Raw genomic sequence first — 18,649 nt, forward strand, 5'->3', positions numbered from 1 at the left:
ACCTAATACACTGGATAATGCATTTTCTGAAAATATCATAATAATACAAAGGAAGTCCAATTAAGTATGGCCAGTTACACATAAACCCTCACTATCATGTTCTGTATGTAGGGGTGGGATCTAAAATGTCCTGTTTATGCACAGATAAAGGAGAATAAGGAAGTTGCAGTCATGTGATTAGGTCACCCTCTTTGTTGTTTTTCTTGTTTGATGGAATATAATTATTGGCATGACTTGTACACATCATCTGACTAGTTATAAAACGATGGCATGTCTCAGCTCAGTCCATATGTCTTGTTAAAGAAGAGTCATGAGAAACACACACTGCAGTAAACATCATAAACCCTTGAACGTTATGAAATGTTTTACCTGGTAAACCTCTAAAACCAGAACAAGAGACAAAAGAGCAGAAAGGACACGACTGCATGACTCACTCAGCTTCCTGTCTGTTTTGCTGTGTTTTGGCTGTTATAGATAAAACTAAACCAGTACAGTAATTAATCTGTGTTACTTGTATATGTTTTCCTTTGCCATATTTACCTAGTGTTTGGACATTTGTGCTATGCTGTAGGAGAAATTCACAAACACAATATTTCCTCACTTCCATCTTGTGGTATCTGGACATTCACAGTTTTGTTCTTCATTGCCCAGGTTTTGAAATACCCCTGTAAGGTTTATGTCTCCACCCTAATATTATAGAAGACAATACATGTTATCATGTGTGGTTCTCACAGCATTAAACAATTGTATTAAAAAGAAAGTCTAACATTATCTTTCTAGAAAACAAATGTCAAGTTGCTTTGGATTAGCAGTATAAACAGTGTTCATAGGAACTACTTTCTAGGAAAGAAGTTCCTATGAAGCTGTTCTCAGTTCAGTAGAAGTGATTTCCATGTGGAGGTTTCTGTAGTTTTTCTCACAACATTGTGCAATGTGCTGAATGAAGTCCCTTCCTCATAAAACATTTGCAAAGATGATTTATAAAAACGTCAAATCCAGAGTTGTTTACATCAGTGTTTTTCTTTTTTGGCCATTTTTGTTAGCAGAGTGGGCGTGCGTGTCATTGTGTGGGAGAATAAGAACAACACATTAGAGACTCACTTCCAAAAACATTGCTGGTAAAATAAAAGCTCCACATGGTGCCATTAGTTTGAGTGAACCAACCCAAAATGAACGAGGGCAACAGAATGAATACCTCTGTGTTTTTGTTAATATCTAACTAATGGTAAAAAAATGATCTGGCATTTTGTGAACGGCACTGTAAATGACACGTCGACATGTCAGTGAGTGCGACAAAATAGGGAAGTCATCATGTTTAAGTCCAGCAAAGTCAGCTAGAGTATAACTAGGACATGAATATACGAGTGTGTAAAAGTGTGACGAGTTGATTCAGGATTGATTGATGGCTCGCAGCGAAGAAAAACAAGTAGAACACATGAAGACAAATCCAGCCGGCACCACACAACATCATTTTATATATCTTTTATTGTCTTTTAAAATCATTGCATCAGCCTAAAGAAAGAACCGTACAGATGAAAGAGTACCTGTCTGAGGACAAACACAACTCTGAAGCAAGCTGTACACAAGAGAGACAGAAATAATGTCGCATCTGAATTAAGATAGACCAACAGAAGGAGGATAACACAAGAGAAGAGAAGAAGAATAACCATCTTTTCGTGCATAGGGGTTGGGCACACCTCAACCAATAGGCCTCTACTGGCTGAAACAACAGTGCTCCCTCTGAGTTCAATTGCACTTTGGTGTAGAGTAGCTTTATCTGACTGCCCCATTCATTGTTTTTGAAAGAAAGAGAACACCACATCGGTGTTGACTATGCATTAAGAACCGTGTATCTGTTGCTGAGGCAGCGATACATTAGGCAACTTGTTGGGCAACATGGTAGAGCAAAGCAGACAAGACGTTGTTATTAGAGTAAAAATGTGGATACGTGTTTTAAGTTGTCGCTGCTCTGTAATGTTACCCAGGCTGTTGCCAGATGGATCACTGCCAATCTTGTCTCCATGTTCAGAGTTGGGTCTTGAATATGAACTACTGTACACCAGTGAAAAGTACTGTAACATTCACATCAGAATAATCAAACAAATGGCAACCTTTAAGGTCAAAGTCCAGACTGATGATGTGAGAGGATCGGATACAGGCAGAAAAAGCGGATATGAAAGTGCAGTTGGTAAATTTTTAAATGGAAATCACACAAGCTGAGACTATAGTGGGTCAATTTTGGTCTTAGAAATGAGTTAACCAAACATTTGTATTTGAGTATTATTTGTTTTGTAGTGCAAAATCAAGAATAGAATGCCTCTTGATAGTTATTCCTGAATTTCCAACTGGTTATGTACTAAAACCGTACTCAAGCATGTTCTCCAAGTGGCGTGTTTTTACTGTTATTCACAACATGTGAGTATCACCCCATATAAATTCTTTGAACTGAGTCCGTACCAGAGAAACACCTGGCAGAGTCATGCTGAAATCTACCATATTACTGTACATATTATAAACAGCAAAAGATGGGACAGTGTTTCAAGTTAGGATTCAGCCCTGCATATACAAGGCTCAGTGTAAGGTGAAGTAGTCAGCAGGTAAAGAATGACAAAGACTATGTGTTATGAAAACATGAATCTTGTTATTATTTTGAAATTGAGGGAGCACTGTTCTCATAAGTCAAAAAAAAAAGAGTAACGAACCGAAACAGAAAAAAACAGAACAAGCAGTCATAACATTTTCAAGTTTAAAACAACAGAGGAAATAAAGAAATATAAATCAATCCATCACAGCCACTTTGAGGGACAGACAGATTGATTCTCAAACGCATACTTACTATTTGGTTAATTACATATTGTAAACATTTGTATTTTTCTTTTCTTTTTTCTGTACGGAGGAAAAAATTCAAGCTAGCTTATTTTTTTCTTTATAGGCTCTGTAAGGTTATCATTAACAGATATAAACAAAAAACAACAAAAAAAACAACAACACTGGGACAGACAAATCTATCAGCTTTTTTAAAAAGCCAAATAAAAAAAATATACTCAGGCACCATAAAAGAACACTTTCTAATGCCATCATAGTTCCATGTACAAAGATCTGCGTAAAGGAGTGATCACGAACCGTTCAATAACGTATCTTTTTACTCGGTCAGGTTTTAATTTTACTCTCGGCGACCGCAGAGATCTACCGAAGGACGATACAGTGGTAAGATGGTTCACTTTGCTACAGCGTCAGCGTCCAATCTGTGGTGGATCTCTGTGGCAGCAAACTACTGTAAGTGTATCTTTTGTGGTGCAACTTTAACACTGAGTCTACTCACAAAAAAACAGAATCTTCCGAAAGACAAAACAGATTCAAGAAAAAACAAAAACAAAAAGACTCCTCTCTAATATTTAATAAAATGCAAAGCAGCCAAGACTGCGTTTAACATATAGACTCAGCTCTGTAAATATTAACACATGTACATGAGCTTGCTTCTTCCTCTGAACGCACCTGATAATCATGTTTAATAGATTTCATGTATGTTGATCAACTGTGACCACAAAGTTTGTTGCGGATAATGATGAAGCTCACTGCAGCCGATTAGTAAAAAATGCTTCAATAACTGCTCGAGTACAAAGCAGCCACGCACGGAGCAGGTCTACAGATCAAGTTCACATCAAAGCCTCTTTCTGATTTGTTTCAAGCACAGTCCAAATCAGAATTACATCATCCAAAAATATAGATATCTAAGTATATATTTCAAAATATTTATTCTCTAGTATGTCTCTCTTCAAACCTTAATAGACACCAAATATATGTGTTTTCTTGTAGTCAGTGAAAGATGTGCTTTGTGTGTGAGGCCATTTCAAGAAATATCATTTACAGTGTACCAAAGCCGATGAAAAAATATCTAATTCCTTGAATGATCATTTGTCATATAGAAAAAATGTTTTTCAAGAAGCTCTGACACAAATGCATATCGATTAGATGAGCAGGATGAAAGCTTTGAGTTTCAGAGTAAACATCTTCCAAAAGTGGGCTTAAAGTCTCAACTCGAAGTCAAAGCGCAATAAAGTTTTCATCTTCTGCCGTTTCACTGCCTGACCAGGTTCCATTGCTACTAACGTTGCATTGCTTCTAGCTTTTAAACATCTGTGATTAACATGGCATATATGGCAGATGAGAGTGTTTACCTGCACTGCAAACATGTTCATCTTAACAAGTGATGCAGGAAGCCACTCAGGTCTACATTTATATTTTTCCTAAAGCAACTAAAGACATTGAGCAAATTGCTTGAATTGAAGCAGAACCAGCTGGTTCATGAACTTTAAAAATCCTGACAAAGTTCTCATTTACTGCACACAGCAGTATCTACTCATGCATTTAGTTTCACTGTCATTGACATAATGAACAGTAAAATCTCTTTCCAGAAACAATCTTTTGGTTACTCTGGATAATCCACAGACGTCACTGTGAGAGGGACTATTTCTTGGGTAGAAAGTAGTTCCAAGAAAAATTAAGAAGATTGATATTTCAAAATCTCAAATATCTGCATGTTTAGATATCACTAGCAGTAAGTGGAAATATGTATTTCTGTCATTTGAGTGAAATTACCTTTTCAGAAAATCAATGTTTTTTGTCTTGTTAAATTGGACAATTTCGCTGTGTGGACACAAGTTGCATAATGAGCCAACAGCTCTTCTTAAAGTTGGCTTGAAAAGTATCACAGAGTTTATACAGTCCATATAGTAAAACTAACTCTATAATGAAAACATTGCAATCAGTCAAAACACATCAGAATTAAATGACAGCTTTTGACCGCCAAAACAACAAAAACATATACTGTACACTGTATACTCCGATATCATAAAGAAAACTGTCGATCACTCCCGATATATTGTATGGAAAGACCATAAAACTATCAACTAAATACACTATTGACAACTGAGTTTCACCACTGTCTGTGAGTTTATGGTTGTTGGGCGTTAGACACACTAGTTTCAGTGTGCGGAACAGAAAGAAAAAGTGCAGTCACAAAAGTGTTGGTCCAACAAACTGGATAATGGATGTGTCAGCAGTGGCGAATGACTCAACCAGATTGCCTGTTCGCAAAGGAACTGACTCTTAATAAAAAACACTGAGAAATGCTGCATGCATTAACTTGAGAGCTTATCAAATGAGCTTCAAACAACTGGGCTGGGCCACGGATGTGTACGGTTCACATTTCTATCTTATCTGAGATTTCTCAAAAATATACCAGACAAATAAAATGAAAAACACACCAAAGAAATGCAGCTTTGGTGCACAGTGAGAGAGAGCACCAAGCTACTGTACAGCCCCCACCATAGAGAGAAGGAATATGTAACAACTATAGATGTAACAACAAAGAGGCACAACTAAAATCTATAACATGCTCAGATTTGCTCTAACACACACACACACACACACACACACACACACACACACAAACACAGACACACGCAATCTCACACAACACCTATGCTCATTTGCCAGATACCCTTTAGTCTTTGATAAATGGCAAATGTGTGAACAACGGGGCACAGCATATGGTGGATGGTGGCACCATCTTGTAGAGAGACGCTCCAATGACAAGGAAGAAAAGACGAGCTCATCACAATGACTAAAGGCACTTCTAATCTGTCTCACTCGCATCTATAGCCCTCCAATCAGAAACACCGCCGTCACCTCCTAGTTTAATTCTTGGGATTTTCTACTTGCCAAGAACTCTGCAAAGAACAGAACAATGAATTTGTCCTGACTGAAATCAAAATGACGTCTTGATTTAAAACTTTTGAGGCCGAGTTAGGTTTCATTTGAAAGTGTGATTGGTCTGTTTGGAAAAACTTTGCTACCTGAAATTTGTAAATGTACATTTCAAAAACAGAAATGATATGAATGCCGAAAAAGCATTGTGTTTGTTGGAAGATAAGGTCTACAGATGAAATGTACATAATTAACTGTCATGACCAGAAGAGTAGGTGAATATCTCACTTTAATTTCTATCCCTCCTTAACAAAAATAAAAACAAATCCAAAATGCCAAATGAGCAACCTTTAAAAACAGTGCGCTCTTTTCTTCTTTTCTAAAACGTTCTATTGCCAACAAAGTTTGACTCTTCTACACCTGTCTACAAAAATACTTTTTTCTCTTTTTGGCAATCTGAGTCTACTACATGTAAGAAATTTGAGAGATTATTCATATTCATTCATTCTCAAGAAGTCAGCTATGTAAATCCTATTTAAAAGCAGCATCATGTGACGCCTCTTTTCATTTTCATCGATCACACAGCCATAACTGAAGAACCCTGCCTCTACATAAATAAACTGTGCTTTGAAAGTGACAAAGAACAACGATGGTACAATCTTCACCTCGAGCCAAATAACATGAGGGAAACGGGAGAAATTCACTGTCACAGCACAGAACCGAGGGAGGGAACTGATCTCAGAACGTATTATCCTCATGTGACTCTTCTGTGCATAGTACTACCACACATCGTACTGTGTTTGCACTACTCAAAGTACAATTATCAACCACTGGTGCCAAGTGAAAGAATAAGAAACAACAACCCAACTGAAGGACTCCATGCATACACTACATAATCTCTCAGACCACAGAGGCCATGCTGAATGGCAAAAAGACTGGTTCTTTTTTGTTTCTCTCTTTCTTGCTACATGAAAATACATCCTTCATTTGGCTCACATTAGCTGGATACTGTGCATCCTTAAACAGAATCTAAGAGCATAGCAAATATTATGAAAACATAAAGAAACACAGCGATGAAACTGTGTAAAGTCACACACACTGACTGCATGTGTGTCTGAAATATACTGTACATGAGTTATATTACTGCTTTTTCTTTTTTTGTACATCAAATGTTCTACAGCTCTGTGAGTCAAGCTTGTGATGAAATGAACAGTCAAGCGCGAGGGGGAAGGAAGTACCGTGAGTAAATCTGCATTAAAAAACAAAACAATAAACATCTGCAAGGACATAGTACCGCTAAAACAGTCTATTCTATCTAGAGACAAGGCAAATACAGTACCGAAGATACAATAATCACATAGATTGATGCTCTGCAAGTGTCTTTAGCATAAAGAAACAAGACACATAAGAGGAGCACTAACAGTTATGCCTTAAGTCGATGGCTACAGGTGCTACATTATCAAAGAAGATGAAAAAAGAAGGAAGAAGTTTGAAACAAAGAGACGTTTGATGAGGAAATCATCATCTGAATCATGTGGTGAAACTGCATTAATCAATGTACCTCTCCATCTAGTGTATTGTGATTACAATCCTATATTCACAATATACCAAATCTGTACCATGCATTTCTATCCTGTAATGTTGTACCTCGTCAATTCAAAAGGCCCACTGAGAGAGCAACAAGCCAAAGCAGTCAGGAAATAAAGATCACTTAATAAAAAATATACCTATATGTGTGTATTATTATTATTTTAAAGCTGTAGCTTCGTCTATGTCGACAGCCGTTCATTTCCCTCCTTCCTTCTTTCAACCTCGACGTGCCCCCTTGTTCTAGTGACACAGGCTTGTGATCATTCAAAGCTATTACTATGGCACTTAAGCAAGCTTTAAATTGAATCAATCTCTTTAAAACCCATTAAAACAACAACCCCAGCAATTTCTCTCCCTTTCCCTCCCACACCCCCCTCGGCTCCAGTGACTAAACCCCCCTGGTCCACGATTTTTCAGCCGCCTTTAGGTGTGAAGCGAGCAGCCTGGTTTAGCCAAGCCAGTCCTTTCAGTGGATGACAGCTCAGGCTTTTGTCTACGGAGAGTTTGCAGGCAGTCTGGGGATGACAGATCGGGCCTTTGTCTATGGACAGTTATCACGTGTTCAAGGCAAAAAAAAAACAAAAGTGCCTCCTGTAAATGTTTCCATCATCCCACCATCTGGTTTCCCTCCTCTTCTCCACGATCTTGAAAACAACGTTTTTGTGTGCTTAATATTTCTTCTTTGAACACATTTCGTCTGTTTTGTTTTTTTCTCAGTACCAAAGGTGTTTTCTTGTGAATTTCTCACACTTTTCTTTTCATAACCGACACTGTACAGTCAAGGCTGGCTAATGCAACACTCTCCTCAAGGTAAAACTCACTGCGTCAGCCAGGCTAACTGTACAGGGCTTTGATACTGGTAGTAGTGTGCTTATGTTGAAGCCATGCTGTTAGCAAGGAGTGCTCTTTGCTGGACTGGGGGTGGTGTGGGAAATTAGCACCAGCCTCCAGCCAAAAACGTATGAATTTGAAATCGTGGCTGTTGAGTCTTTTTCTCTACGCCACAAGAACGAGCATTTTTCAGAGGATAAATTTTGTGAATTTTTTGTTTCCCCACCCTGGTTGGCGTCCTACACTGCTGGTGGATAATTCATCTGGAGTGCTGGTTCTGGTTCTGAGAGCGGGCGAGGACTGGGTAGGCCAGATTTACATTCAGCTGGTCGTTGTGTTGGACCAAGGAGACGTTTTTGTAGTGGAGCACCAGGTCTTTGAGGGACGAGTACAGATTGTAGGGTTCAGCGAATCCATAACCTGTGGCCGTCTTGTAGATGACGCAGTGCTTGGCGTCACCCTCCACACTGGAAAGAAGGACAGAGATCATTTTCACAGTTTCTCCACATTGGCATAAAAGTAAAATGTTACATCACAGCAGACATTTTGGCTTGTTGTAAAAGTAAAAGCAGAGTAACACAACTAATTAAAAACAACTGAGCCCTCTTTAATGCAACGTGTCTCACCTGGGCTTTTGCTGCAGTGCCAACTTGAAATCGTGCTAAAGGTTTACTATGATAGTAATTGTGTTAATGTAATGTCTTGAGGCTCCTTTGTATTCTTCTGCTAATGTCAGTAAAACATTATAAATCTAGAAGAAATCCTTGCAGTACTGCAGTAACTTATTTCGGCCATGTCAGACATAGTGATCCTAGAATCGTTGATCTTTTCATCAGTAGGTCACCACTTGGCGTAGCTAAAGTTGGACATTTTAAATATTTCTATTACTTTTAGTTTCCCATTTAGACTCATCTGCTCGCTTGCAAACTAGTCATTACCCACTCTCAATCACAACACTTTGTGTTAAGGCGTTACAAGAAAGTGAGAAAGAGTTGGCCTATCATAGCTAGAAGATCACAGGTTATTGTGACAATGAATATTAGTGTTTAGATGGGCAAGACATATCCTGCTATCAAACCAACATTGTCTACATTTGGTCAGTTCTCTAAGTGGATAAAGAAATAGATCTTAACAAATAGAAAATAATAACAAAACTTACACTACAGAACAGGCGTAGGAGCCCTTCTGTGATTGGCTCTCACGGATGAGGAAGGTCCCGTCACATTTGCCTCTCAGCATTTCCTCAGCCTGGGTGCGTTTGATGTCACCCACATACCAGGCACACTCATCGTGGTGGGGTGAACCCTCATCCTCCTCCAGCGAGTAGGAGCTGGAAGCACAGAAATAAAGCAGGAGATACTCAATCACACGTCATATCATGACCAAAACCTCCAGCCACTCCCTAAATTACAGGTGGATATACTGCAGCAGCCAGTCTTCACAGCACACGTTGCTGAGTTGTTACTTTGACACTTACTCATCAGCATCATTCTTTATGCCCAGCCATTCATTGATCTTCTTCTGCTTTGTCCCCTTCTGTGTTAGCCATCTGCAAAGCCAGAACACCACATATTTAATGCTGACAGTTTACCAGTCACTCACAAGATATGAAGATAATAATTGAGTGTATAGATTTAAATGTGTTGGTGTGTGTGATATAGCAAACAGTATTAAGTGAAGTCAAAGCAGAGAGACACGTTTTCTGTACTTCTGACATGGAGTACATCTTTAATTCATTCTTACATTAAGTACTGGTCTCTGATTTTGCGGAGCTGCATGAGATCCGGCTTCAGGCTGTTCATCTTCTTGTCGATCTCTCGGTTATCGGAGACCTGCTGTCTCAGGTCCTGCTCCAGTTTACGCTTGCTGTCGTGGATCTCCTTCACGCGAGACTTCAAACGCTCCGAGTTGCTCTGGATCCTGATTTGAGAGAATGGCTATGAATGTGTTGTTCAAATGTTAAATGAAAAATGTAAATGAACACTATTCCAATTTAGCAGCTCAGTTCAACTTTATGGTTCAGTAAAACAAATTGTTTTAATCGGCTGCTTCTGACGGCTTTGAATCTTGCTTTGCAGTTTGAACCGGGATTATCAAGAATCCCATGCACATAAACATAAATTTACTTCTGAATCTCTTTTTCGTTGCCCTCGCGTTGGAACCGCTCCAAAGACTCTCTGCTGTAGCGCTCCTGAGTCTCACACTGCTCCTCAAAGATCTTGATGGTCTCATTGAAAGCCTCGATGGCTGTGCGCTTCATCTGCAGCTCCTGCGGGACAGAGGAACAGACTGTGACTGTCCATTTGATGATTTATTGTATTTCATTTAGTACATAGCTGCTGGTATCTACACATATCCGGTCTTCTGCCTGCTGATGTTAAAACTCTGGTTGAGACACTCGACTGTTGTGTAACATAAAAGGTAACAGAGAGGCGGATGCATACTGTCTTACCCGTATATTTATTTATTACATTAAGGTAAGATGACACTCGATGTCTGTTTTCAAGATATGTAAATGATTATATGTTGCAGTATATGAAGAATACAAACAGGATACAAAGTATGATTTAAACTGTGTGTCTCATACCTGTGAGGTGCGTGTGTATTCCTCGTACAGAGAGTCGTACTCGCGGCTCTTCTCCTGGTACTGCTCGTGATAGACCTTCAGCTGCTCTCCCACCTCCTCTATACTGTTCTCCTTCACCAACTGAGCCCAGCAAAATGCACATGAGAGAAAACTCAACACTTTGATGAACAATAAAAATACAATTCAAGCAGGCTCTGCTCATTGTTAAGGACTTCTAAATCAAAGGAAGCTTGCAGAGGGATTTTGCTTGTAATTGAATTTGATGATACAAAGTGACCAACCTGTTGGTATTTGGAGACAGGGAACAGAAGCTTGGTGTCAAGTTTGGCGTTGTATTGGGCCAGCGACTCATGGCGGTAGTGATTGATGAGCTCCACTACAGACAGGAAGGTAAGAGGCTCAGAGAAGCCATACCGCATGTCTCGGTGGTAAATCTTTATCAGCTTGTTGTTCCCCCCTTTCCTGCAGGGGGAGACAGGAGCCAAATGAAAAACAAAGAAGAACATAACGGGACATATGGCTGCACATGTTGATTGAATGTTAACTTTGAGCAAAGGTCTGTTGTTTTCCATTGAAAGTCACATTTCTTTATTTCTATAGTAACTATTCAATTGATTCAAATGTGGTTATAAGTGGTGTGGGAGACAGTGGTCGTGCTTTACCTGAGAGTGAGAGTGTACTCGCCCTCCAGTTTACTAGAGGCATCTCGGACCAGGAAGGTACCATCTGGAGTGTCTCGCAGCTTCTCGTTCACCTCCTCTCTGCAAATACCATGACATTAGTGTTTACTTCATGAACACTAACGGTGATAACAGCAAAATAATAATACAATTTTCACCATTATAAAAAGATAAAATAAGGAACACTGATTTCTGGAAGCTGTTTCATGTATAGTATCCACCAAACTTTATCCAATACTTTGAAATAAATCAAAACCTATCTGATCAAATTCAACAGTAACAGTGATTCATTTGAATAATTTACCTGGAGATTTCCCCCCAGTACCATTCAGCATCATTCAGCAGGCTGCTTGTGTCCGTCATGGCTGATGGTGCCATTTTTGACTTGACTGGCTTTGCAGGAAGAACTGGAAACAGACACATGAACACGGAGATTAGTCAGTCACTTATCACATGAACTGCTGAAAATGTACCAACACATACAAAGTGGTAAAAAAATATACCAGAAACACTTTATATTGTATTAAAAATTACATAATCAACATTTGACTGCATATAAATGAAAATGTCTTTGGTTGTACTGTAACATAAACATAGCATAAAAAAATAAAGAAACTGTTCTTTGTATGTTGCACTTACATTGGTTTGGCTTATTTGTAGCTAATAGTTGAATTCGTACTCTATTGTTTCTGTATGTTGCACTTTTGTTTGGCTTATTTGAAGCTATTGTTCTGCACTTAAAGGATTTCACCTATTTGAAGCTATTGTACTTGCAAGATTCTTGCTGTTCGGAGTTCTTTCCTCATGATTGTTTGCACTTTTTGCAAGTCGCTTTGGACAAAGCGTCAGCTAAATTAACTGTAATGTAATAATGTAATAGTTCTACGCAGCCTTACTAAAGATACCTGGAGGAGTGAGGTCTTGCTCCGTGGTTCTCTCTATCAGCAGCCTCTCCACCACAAGGGCAGGAAACTCCATATCCGCTGAGAACCTGCAAATTAACCAATCAATGGACAGTTTAATAATACATAACTGAGACTCCAATTTGTTAAATTAAAACTCTACATTTGATTATTTACCAAACATTTACCCAATTCTTCAACTTCACACACTCTATCTGTTTCTGTATAAAATAATAATTAACCAAAACTTGCCACGGGGTGGATGGGCCGGTCCGTATCAGCAGCGGCCCAAAGATCTTTCCCAGCGTCTGTGTGTCCAGGCCATTGCTGGCCTGCGTCTGGGTGACCTTGGCCAGGTGTGTGAGGAGGTACTGCAGGGTGAGACGGTGATGGAGAGGGACGGAGGTGGAGCTCTCGAGGACCTGGCTTACCTCTCTGTCAAGGCTTCCAGCGACTGCACCATCTGGAAATAAGGTATTCAAATAACCATGAAGATGATCTATAAATAAAACTACTGCAACCTTTTTATCACATTTTACCACATGAGGAGAATCTCATGAGGGTCAAGATATTTAACAAATCTCATGATGCTGAATTTAGTATTTATATACTGTTTGGCCTGCAATCGAGACAATCTGCAACTCAAGTCCTTTTCGTAAGTAGTTCAAATGTCAATGGGATGAATGCATGTTTTTTGTAAAAAGGTCTAGTATATATCTGAAATGAAATCATGGAGTCCTTTGTGCAGAGGAGAATCAGCTGAAGAATTTCTAGCATGCCTCAGTGAGCTCATCTTCTCAACGCTGACATGTAACTGACCTCGATCAGCCGTATGTAAGGCTCAGCTTGTGTAATTCTTTTACTTAAATTACAGTTAGTGAAGCAATGAAAATGTGCTTTTTTCTAACGACTAAAAAACGCACCACATAACTCGATGTTTGTGCTCATGCTATTCTATTACTCAACAAAATCTCTTCTTTTGTCTCCATAAAATCCTAATCTGAACACATTTTTCAAAAAAATAATTAAAACAAGCAAACATACACAGTATGACATTATTTTACGTGTTTTGAGCAAAATCCAGAATGAAATGTTATTTTTATAATACTATATCTACAGATTATAGAACAACATAACTTTAGTTGCTCTTATAAAAGATCATACTGGTGGCTTTGCATGTTTAAGCCCAATAACTGCAAATTGTATGTGCTTCGCATAACTGTAGATCATTTTACAAAGTATTCCACAGGTTTTTAGATTTAGGGTTGATAGAGGCGCGACTGGTTTCAGTTCATGGTAGAAATGTATGAACATCAATTTGTAGAGACTTCGCTTGAGATGGATAATTCCTCACAACCCTTGTTGTAAACCTTTTTGTAGTTTGTCTTCTGGTTTAATTACAGAAGAATACAGATCATCAGGTTAATACTTTATGGCAGCTGACTATTTGAGTAACTGATTACAGAACAGCTCCAGCTCTTATCTGTGATACCCTGCGACAATAATGTAACTTTGACAGTTAATCAATCAACAAAAAAGGAAAGAAAGATGTCAAAATGTTCCCTCTGAAGAACCGCCTATTTAAGGTCCTCTGAAGCTTTTCATACTGCACCAGTATAAACTGAACTCCGCTTGGAAAGTAGCAAACGTTAGTGTGAAAAGATAATGGTGTGCTTTGGAAATGTCCCATTAACAAGCCACTACCGTACAGAAATACATAGAAGATGAAATGCTTTCCTGGTTAGAAAGATGGATGTTTAGTCAATATGAGTGCCAACTTGAAGCATTTCCTGGTGAGATGAGAGCTACTGTACCTGCTGACTGCAGGAGGACCTGCTGCTGCATTGTGACAGCAGTTTGAAGGTGAGCGTAGACACAGGTGGGGATGACGGGTGACGGGAGGTCTCTCAGGTAGCTCAGGACACACTCAGACAGGTACCCCACATCATTCTGCAACATCTCACTCTCTGTAGCACAAAGACGCATATAAAGACAGTTAGGGACAACTTATGGCAATAAATAAATTCCACCAAACTCAATTCATCCACCACAAAGAAATCTGGATCTGAACTCTAGTGTGGGTTGAATTCTCTCCCAATTTATTTATGAGGCAGGTGAGATGTACAGCACATGGCCAACAATACAGGTTCTACTTTCCGTATTCGTATCATATAGATCAGGGGTGTCCAAACTCTTTCCACTGAGGGCCACATACAGAGAAATATACGAAGGGCTGGGCCACTCATACTTTTGATGGGAAATGGGGATGGATATATCTCAAGCTTGTTAAACAAATAAGTTATTGGGCTTGTTAACACATCAACTAATGTTAGTTAGAAAATGTTATCAACTTTAATTGAATGAATTTATTTAAAAATTGAGCTTATTAACATTAATACTGTGTAATCTATGATTTAACTCTCCTATAATGGGAACAGCGTTGCACTCAGTGGGAGCAGTGATGCTGCACTTTGGACTGAAGGATGCTGCAGGTCAGGAGCAAGGTTGGTGGTTGAGATACGAAGGACATCACAGAGATGCTGTCGCTCATTTTGGTTCTCAACCTGCTTTTGTTCAGAGTTAACAGAAAATGTTTGCTCATATGTTTGAGTGGGGAAGTGCGCTTGTGTCTCAAAGAGACGGAGCTTCACGCAGAATGCTTTCATGTGTGCAGTAGGTTCTTGTTCAGTGTTGAGATGACCAGTAAGATCAACTAAACAGGTCTGCCAACCATGGAGGCTCACTCAGCTCATGAAGAGGTCGCTCCTTCTCTTTAAAAAACAGATTGATTTCTGATCTCAGGGAATAAACCCGCTGCAGCACGGAGCCATGACTCAGCCAGCGCACATCAGAACGGTGGAGTGCGTCCCCGTATTCAGCATCGACATCAGACAGGGACGCTTGAAATTCTCTGTGGTAAAGTCCTCGTGCTCGAATTATGTTGTGCCCTTTAGACTCCTAAGACCAAGCAGCTCTTCCGTAACGCAAAAGTTATCGTCAACTCCCCGCAAAAAAAAAATGAACAGCTGTGCGGCGTCTGTCGCATCTGTGCTCTCATCACATGCAATCCAGTAAAAAAAGCTTTATCTGACACTTGATGTTTTAAGTTAGCTGACAAGTCAAAACTGTGTTTCTGTGCTAGAACTAAGAAGTACAAAACATTCAAGCACAAGTTTCTATCTGGATCATATTCCATTATACTTTTAGAATTTGCTGCGGGCCAATTAAAAATGGACCACGGGCCGCAGTTGGTTTTTAGATTGATAAAAGAATATTTTCGAGGCGCGACTGGTTTCAGTTCATGGTATAAATGTATGAACATCAACTTGCAGAGACTTCGCTTGAAACAAGGTGAAAAATCAACTTATCAGTGCTCAGTGGTGGACAATCTTTATAACTGTGACACTGTTTCTAAATGATTTCAAACCTAACTTTGCATTTCTAACATATACCCAAACATTATATATCTACAATAGACTAATATGATATATGGGTCTATCTCTAATCGAAAGTGAACACAAACACAGTTTATGACACACACCAGATGACAAAATGAAGATTGAAAAGTATGCATCTCTGACTCACTCACCAGAGCTCAGACTGTACACGGGGCTGTCTGCACCAGAGGAAACATTTGGCCTGTACAATATGTTGCAGTCCAGACCTGAGAAAGTCAAAAGGAGCAGTTGAATAAAGGTTTGCACAACTGAGCTGACAAACAATATCATCAAGTACATAAAACAGGAAGGTTACGTGGAGCAAAGTAGAAAAGAGAAGGAGAATTCTTAGCAGCATTAGTACTAGACTAATGTGGGTGTAGGCAATATAATGTGTGATATTGAGTGTCTCATAACATGTTAAGCCATGTTATGAGACAAATCACATGGTCAGGTGTTTGTTTTGGATATACTGAGCACAAAATGTCAGCTGTGTGTTGTTTTCATTCCAGTCTCACATCCAACAACAGAGAGAAGGTGATCAATCAACTGCGGAGAGTTGGTCCTTCAAATATCTATTCTATCTATTCGTTCAGTGTCTCTGAATGCCACACACAGCACAGACAATTTAAACTCTAAACTAAAACCCTGGATCAAATGATTTTAGGCAGGTTGTTCAGGCTGGATAGGTAAACTATCTTCCCAATTTAATTATAAGGTCAACTCAAGGGGAAGTTTTAGAGTTGTTTTATGTTGAGGTCAAGAAGAAAACGTTTAGCATACTAACATACCAGTCCAAACCTTGGTAAAAAAAAACAGTTTCATGATATAGAGAAAGATTTCACTCATCCAGTAAAAAAACATTTTAACTTTGAATGACTACATTTCTCTTTTGGGTCTCAGGCTTGACACTGGGTCTAGACAGCTTGCATCTTGCAAATCCTTGAGACTGGCCGGTCTCTCAGGTAGTTGTGAAAACCACACCATGCAGTCACAGTGTGTGTGCATCAAACACTGGGAAGTAATTCAATATTAGTGATACATTACGGTATATTATTTACATTCAGAGACAGGCCTTCTGTCAGCCTTCTAGTAGATATTAATATTTAAATCCTTCTCATGCTAGGCATTGAGAAATATTTAAATATTGATGAATCTCTCTCAGATTGAAAGCCAGTAGAGTCACATCTAAAATGTTTGTACTCTCTATAACTTGTCTGCTGACTTTGAGGCCCTGTCTTGCATCCGTTTTTGCATAAAAAGGTATAGAACGTTGATTAATGTGTGAATAGGTGTATTGATTGGTTGATTCACAGAAAAGTCAGCAGCAACTATATGGATAATCGATGAAACGTTCAAGCAAACATGCCCAAAATTCGGACTTTTCCATTGTGATTAGGCTCTAACATTTTGTGCATTCAATGATTAACCCAGTGGTTCCCAAAGTGGGGGGCAGGCGCAGAGCTATTGCAAGGGGGGGCGCAGCAAGGCTTGAGCCCTGCTAGCATAACATGGACAAATTTGTGACAGGGCACCCAGGGGGGGCTCGAAAATATTCTTATCTACAAAATGGGGGCCCTGCAGAAAAGGTTTGGGAACCACTGGATTAACCGAATATAATTAGTAATTGTAGTTGCAGCCCTACAAATGTGTGTGTATATGTGTGTGTGAGTGTGTGTGTGTGTGTGTGTGTGTGTGAGAGAGAGACACAGACAGAGAAAATAAAGAGGAAGACAGAAAATAAAGAAAAAAACTGTGAATGGAGTCCCACTGAGCACTATTTGTTAATAACATAGTGTGAATCAAGCCCACTGTGCAGGACTCTCAGTGAAGCCAATGAGAACTGTTCTGACTTAGACCGCACTAAACTTCAATGTAGGAAAACTATATCAAGTCACTAACCAACCGAGGAGGGATACAGTGAGTGTGCATGAACTTGTGTGTGCACTTCTCTTCTACATCTGTGTGACTGCCTGACTGGATCCACATGCCTATGTGTCTACACTTGTGCAAATGCTGGCATGAGAGCAAGAGGCAGATGGCGGGAGGGAGACAGTCGCACGTAGACGGAAAGACGGGGAGGCGAGACAGACGAATACGTTGGCCGATTGACATGGATATACCTCTCTTCTCTATGGCTTGGATCAAGCTGACGAGGGCTGTTGGAGCCTTCTCTGGCGGTGTGAACTGCTCGCTCAGGTCCAACACAGAAACAGCTGAAACAACAACACAAATCACTGTTACACTTCTGGCACAAAGCCCCTGAAAGACCACGGGGGTGCTGCAGCACTGACAAGACAGTTAACTAGGAGCAGTTGGAGATATAGAGCATGTATAATGTTGTGAGCATATATAAAATCTGTGAGGAACACAATAAAATATGATGAGGTGGATTTTAGTATCCATTTCGCAAGAAGCACACCTGTTTGCATTTGTTCGGTAAGTATATAAAAAATAAAGTTTCTAACCAAAACACAGAGAACACTTTAAGCTTGTGATGCATCTTACTGTGGTAGTTCGTAGTCTGGAAGTCTAGCTGATGAGATATATGATTAAAAAAAATAAAACAATTTAGCAAATGTACAAAAGAATGAAAAGAGGCTTTATACAGAGGAGTGAAAATAAAAAAGGAGAAAAAGGAGAGAAAAAAACAGACTGCTGATGGTGAGCAAAAACTTTATCTACTTTACAACTCCCCATAGACCAAATCAAACATCTTTTCAGTCCGAGAGAAAGAGAGAAGGAGAAAGCAAGAGGGGAAAAAAAAGAGAGATCCCATTTCCCTCCCTCTCTTTTTTCCCCTTTTCTTCTCTCCCCTCTCGCTTTCTCTCCTCCCCTCCTCTCCGTCCTGCTCGGTGTTTCGCCTTAGCTCTTTGCGTGAGTGGAGCACAATAAAGGATTTAATCAAAACTC

The 18,649-nt window shown here is 39.5% G+C and overlaps 1 protein-coding gene across 2 annotated transcripts in view; it reads right to left on the minus strand.

Annotated features, from left to right (window-relative positions):
- Window positions 1-1,467: 1,467 nt before the first annotated feature.
- pik3r2 (phosphoinositide-3-kinase, regulatory subunit 2 (beta)) overlaps window positions 1,468-18,649 on the minus strand; it is a 35,102-nt gene continuing 17,920 nt past the window's right edge. For both annotated transcript variants that reach the window (XM_029453123.1, XM_029453124.1), the window contains exons 3-16: window positions 17,860-17,952; window positions 15,889-15,963; window positions 14,114-14,266; window positions 12,552-12,762; window positions 12,303-12,388; window positions 11,702-11,804; window positions 11,380-11,478; window positions 10,999-11,179; window positions 10,718-10,837; window positions 10,257-10,399; window positions 9,874-10,050; window positions 9,608-9,679; window positions 9,290-9,460; window positions 1,468-8,597 (exon numbers count right to left, since the gene is read on the minus strand). In XM_029453123.1, the coding sequence (XP_029308983.1) occupies window positions 8,390-8,597; window positions 9,290-9,460; window positions 9,608-9,679; window positions 9,874-10,050; window positions 10,257-10,399; window positions 10,718-10,837; window positions 10,999-11,179; window positions 11,380-11,478; window positions 11,702-11,804; window positions 12,303-12,388; window positions 12,552-12,762; window positions 14,114-14,266; window positions 15,889-15,963; window positions 17,860-17,952 (1,892 nt within the window). In that variant the 3' untranslated portion in view covers window positions 1,468-8,389. The remainder of the gene's footprint in view (window positions 8,598-9,289; window positions 9,461-9,607; window positions 9,680-9,873; window positions 10,051-10,256; window positions 10,400-10,717; window positions 10,838-10,998; window positions 11,180-11,379; window positions 11,479-11,701; window positions 11,805-12,302; window positions 12,389-12,551; window positions 12,763-14,113; window positions 14,267-15,888; window positions 15,964-17,859; window positions 17,953-18,649) is intronic.

This window comes from Cottoperca gobio, chromosome 17 (assembly GCF_900634415.1).
Source record: "Cottoperca gobio chromosome 17, fCotGob3.1, whole genome shotgun sequence".
In the NCBI taxonomy this organism is placed as follows: domain Eukaryota; kingdom Metazoa; phylum Chordata; class Actinopteri; order Perciformes; family Bovichtidae; genus Cottoperca; species Cottoperca gobio.